We start from the raw sequence: 17732 nt of genomic DNA, 5'->3' as shown, positions 1-17732 counted from the left end.
TTCACCCGAAGTGAATCGGTGAACCGATTCGAATCGTGAATCGGGCAGCACTACTTTGAGTTATTTTCATATGATTGTCAGGGTGGCTGCTTTGATCAGGTAAGGCAGGCAGGTGTTGGGGCTGCTATATGCTTTGGAGTATTTTATGAGGAGCCATTATGTGTCTTTGAATGTAATCTCTTCAAAATCATTCCAAGATCTGTCAGCTGGTATTCCCATAGGTGGTTTTGTTGAAGTGGGTTTAGCTGGATTGGTGGAGGGTAGCTGGTCTCATGTGGATTGAATCTTTGTTTTAATATGGTCAGCTAATTCCAGGGCTGTTAGAATATAGGAGCTGTCACTATTTGTGATCTTGTTCATGTTAGTTAGGTTATCAAATATTGAGACAGTTTGCTGATTTTAAGATTATTTTCTGTACTGTTCTATTTAGAGTAGTACTTTCTTCTTTCCTATCAATAGTTAGTTATATTCTATAATTTTCTGGTGCCAGTTAGTTTTGCTTTTAAGGGATGGGTGTTTAAGTCAGTAGCACTCGGCTTGTCAGCAAATTCTTTTTAGGGACATGAGTGCCGAGTCGAACCATACCTTTGATAATCTTTGGATTCTTTTGCTGCATTTGAGTGGGAATAGTTTGTTTATGATTTGTTCACTGATCGTTTTCCAATGGTCCAGGAAGTCTTGGTCAGGGATGGGGGCGGGATAGTAATGAATTATCTATTTAATTTCAGTATGATTCAGGGGCTACTTTGTTTCTAAAGTAAGAAGCTACTTGGGGAGTTGGTTTGGTTATTGATTTTTCTTTGCAGAATATGGTGAATTTTAGAAGTAAGTGGTTGGTGAATTTTAGAAGTAAGTAGTCTATCCAAGGTACATTGGAAAAGGAATTAAATTCTAGGTAGCTTGTGCTTTTTGCTGAAGTTGATGAGATGAGTAGATCTAACTGATGGTCCTTTTCATGTGTAGGTTGTTGGAACAAGGGTTTGAAGTATAGTGCAATACTCTGCTTTAGAGTCTCTGTTAGGGTTTTTATATAAAAAGCGTTTTGGTCTATATTAGTATTTAGGTTGCATTTCAGAGAATAAGATCAGATCAGATTAGGTCACAGATAGCAGTTGAGGAAAGTCTTTCTTTAGTGTTTAACTCCCTTCCACCCTCCCTAGCTCCCACCCATCCCTGGTCTGATCTCATATTTATAGTTTTAGCCAATTAGAGGCTAAAAAAAGTAATTAGCTAATAATTAGCTCTTATGAAATAATCTAAGAAATCCTTGGAGGGTAACCTACCAATTACAACATTACAAAATAATAATAAAAGTTAAACATTACCATAACACAACATATAACTAGCAATCTTAGGGGAACTTAATGTACTTATTCCAACTCTAGTAGCAACTTAACAAAGAAATCACCAATATTAAGATACAGGGAGCAGTCTAGCAGCAAGACGGGGGCTATCCATTCTTTTGCACTGAGTGTCACATGTTTGATTATTTCCCAGTTGGTGAGAGGTCTTATATGTGTGTTCAGTGCAAAGAGCTCTTAACACTCAGGGAACGGTTCTGATCTCTTGAGACCAGAGTACCAAATTGGAGGAATTGAGAAAGACAGAGAGGTACATAAAAAAGTCCTACAGGGACAATGTAGAAGAGTCCCACCTCCTGTCTGGCAACCTCTGTGCTGCCTCGGAGGAGGGAGGTCTTTTTAAAATCACCCTGGTGAAGTAGGAGGCAATCCTGTAGCCAGGACCTTCCCACCAGGAGATGCAAAATTCTCTCGCACTGAAGGGAAGAGTTAAGACAGCCGTTATAATGGGAGATTCAATCAATAGGCATGAAGATAGGTGGGTGGCTGGTGGACATGAGGATCGCTTGGTCACATGCCTGCCTGGTGCAAAGTGGTGGACCTCATGCATCACCTCATGCATCATCAGGGAGGAACCTTCTGTCTTGCTACATGTGGGTACCAATTACATAGGTAAATGTGGTAGGGAGGTTCTGGAAGTCAAATTTAAATTCTTAGGTAGTAAATTAAAATCCAGAGCCTCTAGAGTAGCATTTTTAGAAGAGCTTCCTGTTCCATGCGCAGTAGGAAATTCTACTTTACGGAGAGGGTAGTGGATGCCTGGAATGCGCTCCCGAGAGAGGTGGTGGAGAGTAAAACTGTGACTGAGTTCAAAGAAGCTCAGAAGATTTAGAATCAGAAATTCAGAATTAGAATCAGAAGTTCAGAAGATTTAGAATCAGAAAATAATATTAAATATTGAACTAGGCCAGTTACTGGGCAGACTTGTACGGTCTGTGTCTGTGTATGGCCGTTTGGTGGAGGATGGGCAGGGGAAGGCTTCAATGGCTGGGAGGGTGTAGATGGGCTGGAGTAAGTCTTAACAGAGATTTTGGCAGTTGGAACCCAAGCACAGTACCGGGTAAAGCTTTGGACTCTTGCCCAGAAATAGCTAAGAAGAAAAATTTTAAAAAATAAAATTTTTAAAAAAATTTAAATTGAATCAGGTTGGGCAAACTGGATGGACCATTCGGGTCTTTATCTGCCGTCATCTACTATGTTACTATGTAGAACCCAAGAAACAGGCAGAGCTCAGGAGTCTCAATGCGTGAATGAGGTGATGGTGCAGGAAGGAGGGTTTTAGATTTGTTAGGATCTGGGTGACATACTGGGAAGGGGGAGCCTATTTCGCAAAGATGGGCTCCACCTTAACAAGGGTGGAACCAGACTGTTGGAGTCAACATTTATGTTGCCTAATACACAAAGCGCAGAAAGCTTCTCCAAATTCACTAAATGACTGAAACACTGATAAACTGATCCTATCCTTCCCATCTCTACAAGGAGTAAGATGCAAATCATTTCATTGCAAATCTTTCAACTACCAGCCACAAAATTCTGGAACTCACTTCCCACAAAGACTTGCGCCACTTCCAACTATGTCCAGTTTGAACAAAAATGAAAACATGGCTCTTCCATGAAACTACTGTACATTGAAGAACACGCTTAATCCAAAATTACAAGATGTTCATGCCTGGATAACAAAATGCTGCTAATAACCCATGGAGGAACATTTTTGAAAAACAAAACAAAACATCTAAGTTCAATTTGGACATTTCCAGCTGAACGTCCAAAGTTGAAGGTAGAAAAATGGACATCTTTAAATGACAAACTGCTGGACATCCAAATATAATTTTTTTTAAATTGTCTACTTAGAAGTGGTGGCCACCAGAACATCTAACTTTATACCCCATTTTTGATTAGAAAAACATCCAGGTTGAAAATGGACTAATCCTGACCATTTGGATGTGGGTGGGGCCAGCATAGTAATGGACTGGCCACATAGACATCCCAACAGAGCAATGAGACATCTTAGAAGGCACTACTGTGAACTTCACATAGAGGGCTCCTTTTATTAAACTGTGATAGCATTTTTAGCATGCGCAGAATTTTAGCGCACGCTAAACCCGTGCTACGCGGCTAGAACTAACACCAGCTTAGTAAAAGGAGCCCTTAGTCTCCTTTAAGTTTCAGAAATGGACATGCATAGCTAAGACAGGTACTTTATACTCCCCGTGGCATTGACTCGAAATACTCATCTGCATGGGCATTGTATTGTAAAGGATAATCTTGTATTGTACATTATTTGCCAGCTTGACGGCATATTAAAAATTTAGCCTTACGTTGGAAAGCTTAACCTATTTCTTATTATGGGGATCATTTACTGTCAGTACAAGCTAACCCAGTTAACACACATTCTCCCTCCCCCCTCTTTTATCAAGCTATGCTAGAGGTTTTTAGTGTGGGCCGGCAAGGTAAGTGCTCTGATACTAATAGGAATTCTATGAGCATGAGCATCGGAGCATTTACTATGCCAGCCTGCACTAAAAATCTCTAGCAGAACTTGATAAAAAAGGGGGGGGGGAAATTATTTGCTGCAGGATCCATTAAGCCCTGTGTAAAACAATAATAATGGCATTCAGGGCAAATGATGTGTTCAAAGTATTAGAACGCACTATTGTAAATGACTCTATTTTCCCTTGCTAGCCACCCTGTGTCCCTTGCTAGCCGCCCTCTGAACAGACACAAACACAAACTTTTCTGAAGATGTTACCTTTTGAAGGTTACGTAGGCCAGGTTTCTGAACTATAGAGCCTAGTAATTCCTTTTTCTCTGCATGTACTGTACACATATAGTTTTGACATTAAAAGACTCTTCTCTGATCATGTTTCAGGGCAGCCGATTAATCCTCATGGCCGAATTTACCCTGAGGAAATGATTCAGACTGGAATCTCACCCATCGATGTCATGAACAGTATTGCCAGAGGGCAAAAGATCCCAATATTTTCTGCTGCAGGTCTCCCTCACAACGAGGTAACATAACACCTAGTTGTACTGTGTGCCTTTCGTTGATTTGATTTCATTGTCTTTGGTTTTTATACCACCTTTTTAAAGACTAACTCAAAATGGTTTGCAATGTAAGCTTATGCACAACCAATAAATGTAAAAGCATTTTTCATAATAAAATCCTCATAAAAAAATTACATACATAGAGCAATAGTAGATCTATATAAACATAATACCACCATGACTTGAATTGTCATCACATATCTTTTAAGGTCTAAACAACATGAATCTCTAAGACTAGCAAACTTTCTACTAAAATTGTCCAGACATCCACATACAACAATCGGGGAAATTCTGTAAATGGCTTCTAAAAAGATAAGCATTTATAATACAGATACCTATTGTGTGGCAATCATACTTAAGTGCCCACTACAGAATTATGCCTAACTTAAAAAACTTAGTTCAAAATACCGTAATTGGCCAGGTATTTCCTTAGAAAATCAATATATTATTTTATTAAAAATGTTTCTAAAGTGCTCTTCAAATTCCCCTTCCCGATTTAGTGAATGATTCAACCATTTCATTAAACAATTTCTAGAGACCTCAGAACCACCACTCCTCCGTCCCACCAAGGTGTTTCAACGGGGAGATTCAAGTGGTGACATCCTCACCGGTCTGCTTATTTTTAAATACTGTATATTTTTTATCATTTTTTACTTATAATTACTTATCTCAGTAATGATCACCTCTGACAGAACGTTTATGGATAAATCGGGAAGGGGAATTTGAAGAGCACCTTAGAAACATTTTTAATAAATAACTTAAAACTTAGGCACCTGTAATGTACACCAGGATTTTAAGGGCCTACATTATAACATAACACAACATAATTCTTTATTTATATATTGTATAAGCCTTGAAGCTCTATGTGGTTTACAAAAGAGGAAAAACTGACCAGTGTCAGTGAGCTACAATAAGATTCGGGAAGGATATAGCAGGGGAGTTACAAAGGTGGTTGACAGGATGTATTTACAAAGAAGTAGAAAGATTAATGACAAGCAGCTGTCATATAACTTTGCAACAGCGGTAAACTGTAAGGTTCATAGATAGGTAGATGAGCCTTACAGAGGAGGTGTAGTATAAGAACTTCCTTACATTTTTACGGAATCCATCCCCTTTTAACTTTAGAGAGTGCCCTCTCATTCTCTCCAACTTGGAGAGGGTGAACAACCTGTCTTTATCTACTAAGTCTATTCCCTTCATTATCTTGAATGTTTCGATCATGTCCTCTCTCAGTCTCCTCAAGGGAGAAGAGACCCAGTTTCTCTAATCTCTCACTGTACGGCAATTCCTCCAGCCCCTTAACCATTTTAGTCACTCTTCTTTTAAATATCAGCAGCAGTGGGAGATCAATTGCTTTTACACCTAAGCAGCAACGGGACCAACCCACCAAAAACCCACAGTCCCGGTCCTGCAAAAATATGAGCTCCACTCTCCCTGCAGTTCGCTAGGAAAATCAACTGCTTTTACACCTAAGCAGCAGCAGGACCAGCCACCACTACCAAGAGCCCTTTGCCCCGATCCAGCCAGGCATGTGAGCTCCTCCCTCTGCAGTCCATTGGAGAGATCAATCTACCTGCTTTTAAATATCAGAAACAGTGGGAAATCAACTGCTTTTACACCTCAGCAGCAGCGGAACTATCCGCAACTACCAAGAGCACACAGACCCGATCCAACCAAGAGTGTGAGCTCCACCTCCCCCTGCAGTCCACTAGGAAGATCAACTGTTTTTTACACCTAAGCAGCAACAGGACCAGCCACCACTACCGAGAGCCCTTTGCCCTGATCCAGCCAAACAAGTAAGCTCTTCCCCCAGCATTCCGTTGGAAAAATCAATATGCTTGCTTTTAAATATTATCAGAAGTAGGAGATCAACTGCTTTTACACCTAAGCAGCACCAAGACCAGCCGCCACTATCGAGAGATTTTGTCCCAATCCAGCCAGACGTGTATGCTCTTCACCATACAATTTGTTGGAGAGATCAATCTGCCTGCTTTTAAATATCAGCAGCATTGGGAAAACAACTGCTTTTACACCTAAGCAGCAGCGGGTCCATCTGCAACCACCAAGAACCCACAGACCCGAACCTGCCAGGAATGTGAGATCCGCCCCCCCTACAATTCGATAAGAAGATCAACTGTTTTTACACCTAAGCAACAATAGGACCAGCCGCCACTACCGGGAACCCTTTGCCACGATCCAGCCAGACATATAAGATCTTCCCCCAGCATTCCATTGGATAGATCAATCTACCTGCTTTTAAATATCAGCAGCAGTGGGAGAACAACTGCTTTTACACCTAAGCAGCATTGGGACCAACCGCAACTACCAAGAGCCCATAGACCAGATCATGACAGGAGTGTGAGCTCCACACCTCCTGCAGTCCGCTAGGAAGATCAACTGCTTTAACACCTAAGTAGCAGCAAGACCAGCTGCCTATAATAGGAGCCCTTGCCCCGATCCAACCAGGCATGTGAGCTCCTCCCCCTATATCCCGTTTAAGAGATCAATCTACCTGCTTTAAATATCAGCAGCAGTAGAAAAACAACTGCTTTTACATACAAGCAGCAGCGAGACCTACCGCAACCACCAAGAGCCCACAGACCCGATCCTGCCAGGAGTGTGAACTCCTCCCCCTGCAGTCCATTGGAGAGATCAATCTGCCTGCTTTTAAATATCAGCAGCAGTGGAGATCAACTGCTTTTACACCTAAGCAGCAACGAGACCAGCCACAACCACCGAGAGCACACAGACCCGATCCTACCAAGAGTGTGAACTCTTCCCCCCATGCAATCCGCTAAGAAGATCGACTGTCGGCTCCGGGCGGCTTTCCCGCAGAGGAGAGAATCCTGCATTCACCGTGGGCCTCATCTGGGGCAGCCTCCTTGGAGCGGCTGGGGCACGGGCAGTGTGTCTGGGAGGGAATGCATGGATGGGAGAACATCGCAGGGGAGGAGACATAGGCATCCTGGGACTGTCTGCCAAGTCTCTTCCCTGAAGAAGCCCTTTCTGGAAATGTCAATCGCTCCTCCTAAACTTACTTGCTCCACTTCATCACTGACGCTGAAACCGTGGATTGAAGACAAAGTTTTATTTTATTTTTCTTTCCAGCTTATGATTTATCTTTAATCTTATCTATTGTTTTGCCTTTTGTCTTTGTTTTGTTCTATTTCTATCATTTAAATTTCTCCAGAATTCTACTGTTCAACGGCTCCCCCTTCTGCTTCTATTCCTTTCTCTCCTCTCTTCTACCTTCCAAAGTATTTAGATCAATGCTGTCTTGTTAAAATGTTTATTTTATTTTTATTTTTCCTCTAACTCTACTTTTCACTTCTCTATTACCCTCCAGGTACTTTAGTTAGATTGTGAGCCTTCGGGACAGTAAGGGAATTTTTCAAGTACCTTTCTTATTTCTAATCTTAATGTATATTTTCTGTAAACCGCTTAGAACCTAACGGATGTAGCGGTATATAAGAAATAAATTACATTACATTACATTCTTTGAACCCTTTCAAGTAGTACTATGTCCTTCTTTATGTATGGCGACCAGTGCTAGACGCAGTATTCCAAGTGAGGGCATAACATGGCCTAGTACAGCGGCATGATAACCTTCTTCGATCTGTTTGTGATCCCCTTCTTAATCATTCCTAGCATTCTGTTCACCCTTTTCGCTGCCACCCCACATTGAGCAGATGGCTTCATCGACTTGTTGACCAGTACTCCCAAGTCTCTTTCCTGGGGGGTCTCTCCGAGTATTGCACCGGACATCCTTTATTCGTATATAAGATTTTTATTACCGACATGCATCACCTTACACTTATCCACGTTAAACTTCATTTGCCATGTCGCAGCCCATTTCTCGAGCGTGTTTATGTCTCATTGCAGGTCTTCACAATCCTTCTGTGTGTTCACTACTCTGAATAACTTCGTATCGTCTGCAGACCAATATCAGTGAACTATGTCATACATGACAAGCTAGGTTAGTAAGTTTTTAGGAGAACATAAGAACAAAAGAATAGCCTTACTGGGTCAGACCAATAGTCCATCAAGCCCAGTAGCCCATTTTCACTTTGACCAATCCAAGTCCCTAGTACCTGGTAAAAATCCAAAGAGCAACATTCCATGTTATCGATCCAGGGCAACAGGGCCGCCATCAGAAATTTCTGGGCCCCTTACTGAGCAATCCTATTGGGCCCCCCATGCACCCCTTCCCCCCAACCCCCCCTTCTTCCATGGGCCGAATACACACATACTTTTCTCTGTCGCCGCACTCTTTGACCAAAAGATTTGTAATCCTGCAACCACGTCAAAGTAGACTCTTTCAGCAGGGCCCTAACCTAACCTAAACTAAACTAATCTATACCTATCTTTTCTAAACTAACATATGTCTAATACTGAACTAATAACAAACTAACAAACATCTGCATAATAAATAACTAATAAATAATAGTGCTAGTAGCTATAATTCACTTTTGAATGTAAAATCTCAATTAAGGATTTCTTTTGACCTTTGTAGGCCAGAAGTAGATCACAATTGCACAATATTTTTTGTAACAAGTATTAAATGTGTTTTTATAAATACTGTAAGCTTAATAAATATATCAGAAAAAACTACACATCTGAGCGCATATCTGAACATACACATCTGTATGATCCCATCCTCCTCAGCTTGCCTATAGCTGCATCATGCATGTTAAAAATGTACGATATGTTGAAATGTGCACCTTCCTTCCTTCCCATCCATCCTCCTCAGCCTGTCCTTACACATCCACAGCTGCATGTTAATGATGATGTATATGTTATGATGATAAATAAGTGCATATGAGCACATCATTAACATGCAGCTATGGATGAATATATAATGATGTTATGAGTGTGCACCTCTTCCTTCCCATCCTCCTCAGCATGTCACATACAGCATGTTACATTACACAGACTTTGTGTAATGTAACATGCTGTATGTGACATGCTAAGGAGGATGGGAAGGAAGAGGTGCACACTCATAACATCATTATATATTCATGAATCAATCTGATAATCATCACCACCAGGCTGTGTGTGTTATGGGATGGAGGAAGAAAGGTGCATGGGATGGAGGAAGAAAGGTGCATGTTTAAATTGATCACTGCCTTACTAGTTCTGCAGCTCCTCGTGCTGCTCCTCTCGTCCTGTCCTCCTAGAGACGTGGTGATGTCATCCGGCCGATCCGCTCTCGCAGATTCAGTGGCAGGCAAGTGATGTGTCTCCTGATTGGCTAGGCACCCTAAGCCCAAGCCAATCGGAGTGGAGACAGGGCGGGCCTTGGTGAAGGAGTCAGGAGACGAGAGGCACGCACCTAGTATATCGCCGGCTGCGGCCGCGGGCCAGGTAGACGGATCCACTTTTGTCCGGGGGGATGCTATCAGGAAATCGGCAGGGGACAAAAAAAAGTATGACAGCAGTGTTTATTGTTTATTGTTGTGCACAGCAGAAGCATAATACAGGAATTTGTGCTATGGTGGCCTAGGACAGTGTTCTTCAACCTTTTTACACCCGTGGACCGGCAGAAAAAAAAGAATTATTTTGTGGACCGGCAAATTACTAGGACTAAAATTTAAAAACCCCGTTTCTGCCCCATCTCTGCGAGATCGGTCCCCACAAATCATCTGATCCCATCCACACAAGCCTCAGTTATGATTTTATATTGAATGTATTTTATTAAAGTATAAAAAGAAACAATATTCTGTACAATTGTCATTTTATAAATACAAATAATTCAGAGCAAGGATCAATAAAACCCCTGTCTCCCCTCCCCTTCACATATATCCCCTCTACTATCAAAAAAACTGAACAAGCCAAATTATTACAGAATGCTACACAGAAATATCATGCTAACAGAATACTGCAGTCACACATGACAGGAATAGTTTTAGGGGAGTGCAACTAGGGCAACTGCCCCCTGGTCAGAGAGCGCCCTAAGCCAGCTGGAAGCTAAAGAAGCACTGCCTGGGTTTTGCAGTCCCCAGTTATGTCTAACACCAGCTCTAGCAGGATATATATTTCAAATCTGATATATTCTAATCACAAAATAGAAATAAAATTATTTTTTTCTACCTTTTGTCGTCTCTGATTTCTGCTTTCAATCTTCTTTTCACTCTCTTCCTTCCAGCGCCTGCCCTCTCTGTCTCTTCAATCCAGCATCTGCCCCTTCCATCCACTGTTTGTCCTCTCCCCCTTCCATATGGTATCTGTCTTCTTTCTATGCCCCTCTCCCCTTTCCATCCAACTTGTGCCCCCTCTCTCCTTTTTACATGATTCATTCCAGCTTCACTGCTCTCTTCATTTTTATCTCTCCTACACCAGATCTATCATCGTTGTCCCTCTCTGCTTATTTTTCTGCTGACCCCTTCCTATCATCAATCTCTCTACTTTCTCATGCCTGTGTCTCCCCTTCCCCTCCTCTAATCTCTCTGCCAGCTATTTCCTTCCTTTTTTCATTCTCCCTTCCCTCCTCCTCCTGTCCAGCAGTAACTATCTTCCCTTCCTCCCCTCCCAGCAGCATCTCTCCTTCTCCCTCTCCAGTAGCAGCTGTCCCTTTTTTTTCCCTTGCCCACAAGCTTCCCTCCAGATCAAGTAGCAGCTGTCCCTTTTTTTTCCCTTGCCCAGCAGCTTCCCAGACTCCTTTCTCTCCTCCCCTCCCAGCAGCATCTCTCCTTCTCCTTCCCTCCAGGTCCAGTAGCAGCTGTCCCTTTTTTTCCCTTGCCCAGCAGCTTCCCAGATTCCTTTCCCTTCTCCCCTCCCAGCAGCATCTTTCCTTCTCCCTCTCCAGTAACAGCTGTCCCTGTTTCCCCTTGCCCAACAGCTTCCCAGACTCCAATAGTGGCTTTCTCCCCTCCCAGCAGCTCTCCTTACTTCCCAGCGCAGCGATTCAGGAAGGAAGTCTCGGGTCCTTTGTTGGGTCGTGCTGCCTCTGAGGAAAGAGGAAGTTGCATCATCAGAGGCAGCCGCGACTCAGCAAAAGCCCCGAGGCTGCCTTCATGAATCGCTGCGCTGGGAAGTAAAGGAGAGCTGCAGAGGGGGAGAAAGCCACTGTCGGAGGCTCCCCAAGATCTCTCCGGCCCAACGCAGACTTCAGCTGTTGATCTTGCTGGCCCTGCGCGGACCGGCAGGAAATTGAAGGGAGTCAATCTTGCCGGCCCTGCGTGGACTGGCAAAAATTTCATGCGGACCGACACCGGTCCGCAGACCGGTGGTTAAAGAACTGTGGCCTAGGACCCTGGGGGAGCCCAGGCCCCCTGTCAGCTCTGGGCCCCTGAATGCAGGACTGGTAGTACTGCCCTAATGGCGGCCCTGCAGGGCAAGAAGTGGCTTGCCCCATGTCTTTCTCAATAACAGACTATGGCGTTTTCCTCCAGGAAATTGTCCAAACCTTTCTTAAAACCAGCTATGCAATCCACTCTTATCACAACTTCTCACAATGCGTTCCAGAGCTTAACTATTCTCTGAGTGAAAAATATTTCCTCCTATTTGTTTTAAAAGTATTTCCCTGGAACCTCTTTTTTGACGGAGTGAAAAATTGATCCACTTGTACCAGTTCTACTCCACTCAGGATTTTGTAGACTTCAATCATATCTCCCCTCAGCTGTCTCTTTTGCAAGCTGAAGAGTCCTAACCTTTTTAGTCTTTCCTCATACGAGAGGTGTTCCATCCCCTTTATCATCTTGGTCGCTCTTCTTTGAACCTTTTCCAGTGCTCCTATATCTTTCATAAGATAAGGAGACCAGAACTGAATGCAATACTTCAGGTGAGGCTGCACCATGGAGTGATACAGAGGCATTATAACATTCTTAATCTTGTTAACCATCCCCTTTTTAATAATTCCTAGCATCTTGTTTGCTTTTTATGGCCACCGCCGCACATTGTGCAGAAGGTTTCATTGTATTGTCTACAATGACACCCAGATCTTTTTCTTGGGCTCTAAACCCTAAGGTGGACCCTAGCATCTGGTAACTGTGATTTGAGTTATTCTTCCCAATGTGTCCTGGATCAGTAGCACTGAATGTTGCTACTCCTTAGGTTTTGGCCAGGTACTAGTGACCTGGATTGGCCACCGTGAGAATGGGCTACTGGGCTTGATGGACCATTGGGCTGACCCAGTAAGGCTATTCTTATGTTTGGAATGCCCAGTAGGATTGCGTTGCAGTAGTCAAAGAATAACAGTACTGGGGTTATTATTATGTTGGATATTGCTTGACGGGAGAGGTAGAGTTTGATTCCTCTGACACAGTAGAGTTTGCCATATGCATTTTTCATGATGCATTTGATCTAGGTCATGTCTAGGTTTGGGTTCAGTCATACTCCTAGGTTTCTCACCCCATCCATGGAATATTTTATGATGTTGCCGTTCAATGTTAGTAGGTATTTTGGGCTATTTCCTCCCCATTTGTTAATTAGTAATAGTTCTGTTTTCTCCTTATTGGCTACTAGTCCATTTATTTGGAGCCATCCAAAGATTTTTCTGCATGAGATTGATTCACATACAGTGGAAGTAGTAAATGGAAATCAATCTCCGACATATTCATTGTGGAAATCTTGAAAATCTGACTAGGTTGTGGCCCTCGAGGACAAAGGTTGCCTCCCCCCCTGCTCTAGAGAGTTACAGTGGATATGATGGGTACTAATTACAATCAAATTTTGTTTCTTTTAATAACTTTTAAATATTATATAACTAATCCTTTTTAAAAAGGAAGATAGAAATTTTAAAAATACAGAAAGCAGGTATTAGAAGGATCAACAGGAACTCAGCATGGAGTTTTCCTTCTTATTTGAATCCAAACTGACAATATATTCTTTTTTTTTAATCTCTAGATTGCAGCTCAAATATGCCGACAGGCAGGCTTGGTGAAAAAGTCCAAGGATGTGGTGGACTACCATGAAGAAAACTTTGCTATTGTTTTTGCAGCTATGGGTGTAAGTAGTGTTACCAGTTTCAATCGGTTATATCAGGCAGTGGTGATAGAACTGCAAACATGAATTTGGGTTCTGAGGGTTAAAATCCATGTTCCATCTCTTAATTTACAAGCTCTATTCAGATTTGATGTTTATAAACAGACACTTAAACATTTATCTCACATAAACATCTAAGTACTGGTTTTACAAAGTTGAGATATGCACCCATCGAAACCAAGTGTGCACAAATTGCAAGGAAGCTTGAACTGGGTAGGCTTTGGGTGGGACAAGGACGTGGCAAGTTCATAGATGTTTTTTCCTTATTTCAGAAGGAGGCTAAAGAGCTTATTTTAGACACACTATTACTGTTTTGGATGTCTGCAAACTAGCATTTGCATATTGCATGGATGTGCAAATACTGACTTTAAAGTCAGAATATGGGTGTCCATATGGCAAGGGGTAGTGGTCTGGGCATGTTTTGGGGGCGGAACTAAAGAGAGACCAAAAGATGGATGTTCAGTTCCAATTGCAAAAGTGAAAAGGACATCTAGCCTCACAAAAAAGGATGTCTGTATTTAGACCTGATGTTTGGCACATCCAAGTTACAGAAAAGTGCTCCGACTGTGTAGTTCTCCACTGCACTCCATTGAGTAAGGGAGATCGCAGTTGATATTTTCCTGCCTCTGGAGAGCTCATAATTAAATAACAAAATTGCAAAAGGTTGCAGTGGGACTTGAACTTTGGCTCTCTGCTCTGGTTCTTAGCAGGCTGCTCTAAACAGTAGGCTACTCCTTCGCACGGATGTGTGAGCATGGCCATTTTATAATTATGGATGGATGTTTCTATTCTGCCACAAAGACATCCATGTCCCTTGTTTTGCACCATTCATAAGTTCATAGCTTGGTTGTTTTAGTTTGGAAAGTGGAGGTTCATGCCAGATGTAGCCAGAACTTAGACATCCATTTTCCTGTATCTTACAAAAGGCTGCTCTGTATGTCAGCAGATCCTGTTCTAAAATACAAATATGAGAAAATGAATTCAGAAATGTTGTGTAATAATAAGTTATTTAACTTAACATGGAGTCCATTGACAAATTTTGTTAACAATGATCAGCTGGATTACTTTCCTGATTTCTTATTTGATTTACACATCCAGGGCGGGTCAGCGGGTAGGCGGAGGGGTATTATGTTTTGATGTTTTCATTGATCAGTAAGTTCAATATGATTTTCACTACGGGCTCCTTTTACTAAGCTGCGGTAGCGTTTTTAGCGCACGCTGAAGATTAGCGTGTGCTAACCCCCACGCTACATAGAAAAACTAAGCCAGCTCTATGGAGGCATTAGCGTCTAGTGTGCGCAGCATTGTAGTGTGCGCTAAGCGCGTGCTAAAACCGCTAGCGCAGCTTAGGAAAAAGGAGCCTTATATGTCTGAAATAACGCATTTTGTTTTTGTTCTTGTATTGGGGTGGGAGGGAGGGGGAAATGTTTTTGAAGTATTTCTATGAGCGATATAAATGCAATTTTGAAGTTAATTATATGTATAGGTATATTTTAATGCATTGTTTTTGAATGAAAAATTGATAAAGATTTATAAAATACAAGCGACATGGACGTCTACTGCATATCTGACATGCTAGAGCTGGCGTTAGTATTTTCTGCATAGAGCATGGGTTAGCGCACACTAAAAACGCTAGCGCATCTTAGTAAAAGGAGCCCAGAGTTGGATCTCCTTTCTAAAATTCCGTTCCACATGTCTATATCCTAAAAGATGAAAGTCAAGAGTCACATCTGCTACCAATCATGTTTAGGATTTGGAAAATAGCTGCTTTTGAGCAGCATTCCACTGGAGGGATGCTGGGGGTTGTTCCTCTTAATCTCTCAGTGGTTTTTTTTTGTCTACCTCCATCCCCCAAAATGCAAAACTGGCAAGGGAAACCAGTCTATCCCCCTCCTTTATGAACGCGTAGCGCAGGTCTTAGTGCCGGCAGCGTCGGAGCAGTTACTTCCGCTGCCGGTGCTAAAACCTTCGCTGCGCGTTAGTAACGGAGGGGGTATGTGACAACATTGTTATATTTCAAAGGTCACTAAGATAACCAGTTATAAGCTGGATCTGAAGCCATCAATATTATATGTTTATCTTTCTAAAAGGAATGTTCATGCCCAGTGCATCAATGTCCATTTTACCTGCATTTTAAAATAGCTTCTAATGTTGACAGACTCTGCATAGGAGCCATTTCTGTGGGTGCTGTATGTGCTTGATCACCCCCCCCAAAATGAAGAAACTTCTTGACCCCCCCCCCCCATTATTTTGAAAAGTTGGCTCCTATGACATCAAGGAAAAATTAAATTAAATTAAAAAAATGAATATTTTGTAAAAGAGTTTGAGCTCTAGTGCGAAAATAAAATCTGCAGGTGGTAAACTGTGGTTTTAGAACCCTAAAACATTTCCTTGATTTTGCGATGTCTTTGTTTTCTTTTATCCTTGTGAGGCCCCCCACCCCTCTGAAGAACGCCCCTGCTACAGAGCAGGAGGTACAGGATTCTTTGGAGAGTCACCGAGTGTGTATGTATGTACAGAAAAATCATATGGGAGGAACTGGAGGTCCCTAACCTGAGTAGGAGGGGCAGAATAGTATAAAAGTACTATAAGCAGAATCCGTTTGAATCAGTATTTTAAAATCCATTACAGATATTATATTACATTACATTAGTGATTTCTATTCCGCCATTACCTTGCGGTTCAAGGCGGATTACATAAAATTGTCATGATATTTAGAAGTACATAAGGAATAGTCTGGACATTTTCTAATTTGCTAAGGATTAGATAATATTGCAGGTGAAGCTTGGGACAGATCTGGTTGTGTTATATTGGTTTTATGTATTTTTTGAAGAGTAGGGTTTTTGTTTCTTTTCTGATGGTTTTATAGTCTATGGTCAAAATCAGCAGATTGGTGAGTTGGCTGTCCAGTTTCTCTGCTCTGGTGGCCAATAGGTTGTCATACAGTTTTCTTCATTTGACAATTTTGGTTGGTGGGTGTGTGAATAGTGTGTGAGTTCTCCTGTGTCTTGTTGAGGTGGATTGAATTAGTCAATTGTTCCAGTAGGTTGGGCTGTCTCCGTGTATAGCTTTAAATAGTAGCTTTAAATAGCTATGAATTGACTCCCCAGGCATTAGTAGGAGTCTAGAAGCTTCCAACAAAGATAAAAATAAAAAGGAGGAAAAAGATCAGGGTTTTGGTCATCCTGATTCTTCTGCCAGAGCCCTAGTATAGGGTTACCAGACGTCCGGATTTCCCCGGACATGTCCTCCTTTTGAGGACACGTCTGGGGGAAGGGGGGGGCCCGGATGGCTTTTCAAAACCCGACACTTTGTCCAGGTGTTGAAAAGCCTTCTCAATTTGCGTCGGGGGGTGCTTGACAAGAGCAGGCAGCGGGGGTGGGGGCAGGTTTGGGGCTAGGCCGGGACTAGGGTCAGGATTAGAAGGCAGCATTAGAAGGCAGGGATGGGCGGAACTGGGTAGGCCTGGGGCAGATCTAGGGGGCTGGATTTTCCGATTGGAAAATCTGGCAACCCTACCCTAGAACTCAGGCAACTAAAAACTTATCTTTTCAATAAGTTTATAGGTAACTAGTTTCTTTCCTACCTGCTTATTTCTTTGTATCATTCCTTTGCTTATTCCTTTGTATTTTTTAATTACTCTTTTGTGAACCGCATTGAACTATCTGGTTATGTGGTCTAGAAATTGGCTTATTGTATTGCATTGGGGGAGACTCCTGAAAGTGCTGACAGCTTGTGGAGGGATAGCCCATGTGGGTTTGCCAAACATGGTATGGCAGGACACATTATTTTTACAATTAGCACACACCGATTAGTGAGCAGTAACTAGGTAGGGCCCAGACAAAGAATGGGCATAAAGGGAGGAATTCTATAAATGGTGCTCAACAATGGTCACCCAAAAATCCTGTGCCAAGCATTATACTATAAAGGGGACTTACACCTGCTGAAACTTGGTGTAAATACAGGCACCAGAGTTGGGCGTGGAGACCCATTATTCTATAACATTGCGTGCAACATTTTAGAATGCTCATAACTCACCCATTCCCCAATTGGTGCTAATTAGCATGCTATTCAATTAAATTGCACATGCAAATCAGTGCATGCATGCAATTTTCAGCACTTTTAATAGAATTAGAGGATTAATGTGCATTAAAACTACTAGTGCAGCTTATAGAAATTAGAAAGGGATCGCTGCAAGTGGCTCTACATTGATTAGCTCAGCGTAAAAGGTATGGTAAATCAGCAAACAAGCCAAAATCAGCAGCTGGACAACAGGGATTAGACTGATTTTGGATTAGCAAATTAAGCAGTCTGTATTATGTCTTTCTTCTTTACGGAATCATA

General features: G+C 42.1%; 1 protein-coding gene across 1 annotated transcript in view; it reads left to right on the top strand.

Annotated features, from left to right (window-relative positions):
• ATP6V1B1 (ATPase H+ transporting V1 subunit B1) overlaps positions 1 to 17732 on the top strand; it is a 188185-nt gene that overhangs the window by 143041 nt on the left and 27412 nt on the right. The window contains exons 6-7 of the mRNA XM_033933903.1: positions 4231 to 4370; positions 13251 to 13352. Of these exons, the coding sequence (XP_033789794.1) occupies positions 4231 to 4370; positions 13251 to 13352 (242 nt within the window). The remainder of the gene's footprint in view (positions 1 to 4230; positions 4371 to 13250; positions 13353 to 17732) is intronic.

This window comes from Geotrypetes seraphini, chromosome 1 (assembly GCF_902459505.1).
Source record: "Geotrypetes seraphini chromosome 1, aGeoSer1.1, whole genome shotgun sequence".
Lineage (NCBI taxonomy): Eukaryota > Metazoa > Chordata > Amphibia > Gymnophiona > Dermophiidae > Geotrypetes > Geotrypetes seraphini.
Note: the sequence above shows the minus strand (reverse complement) of the source record. Positions and strands in the feature narration are given on the sequence as shown.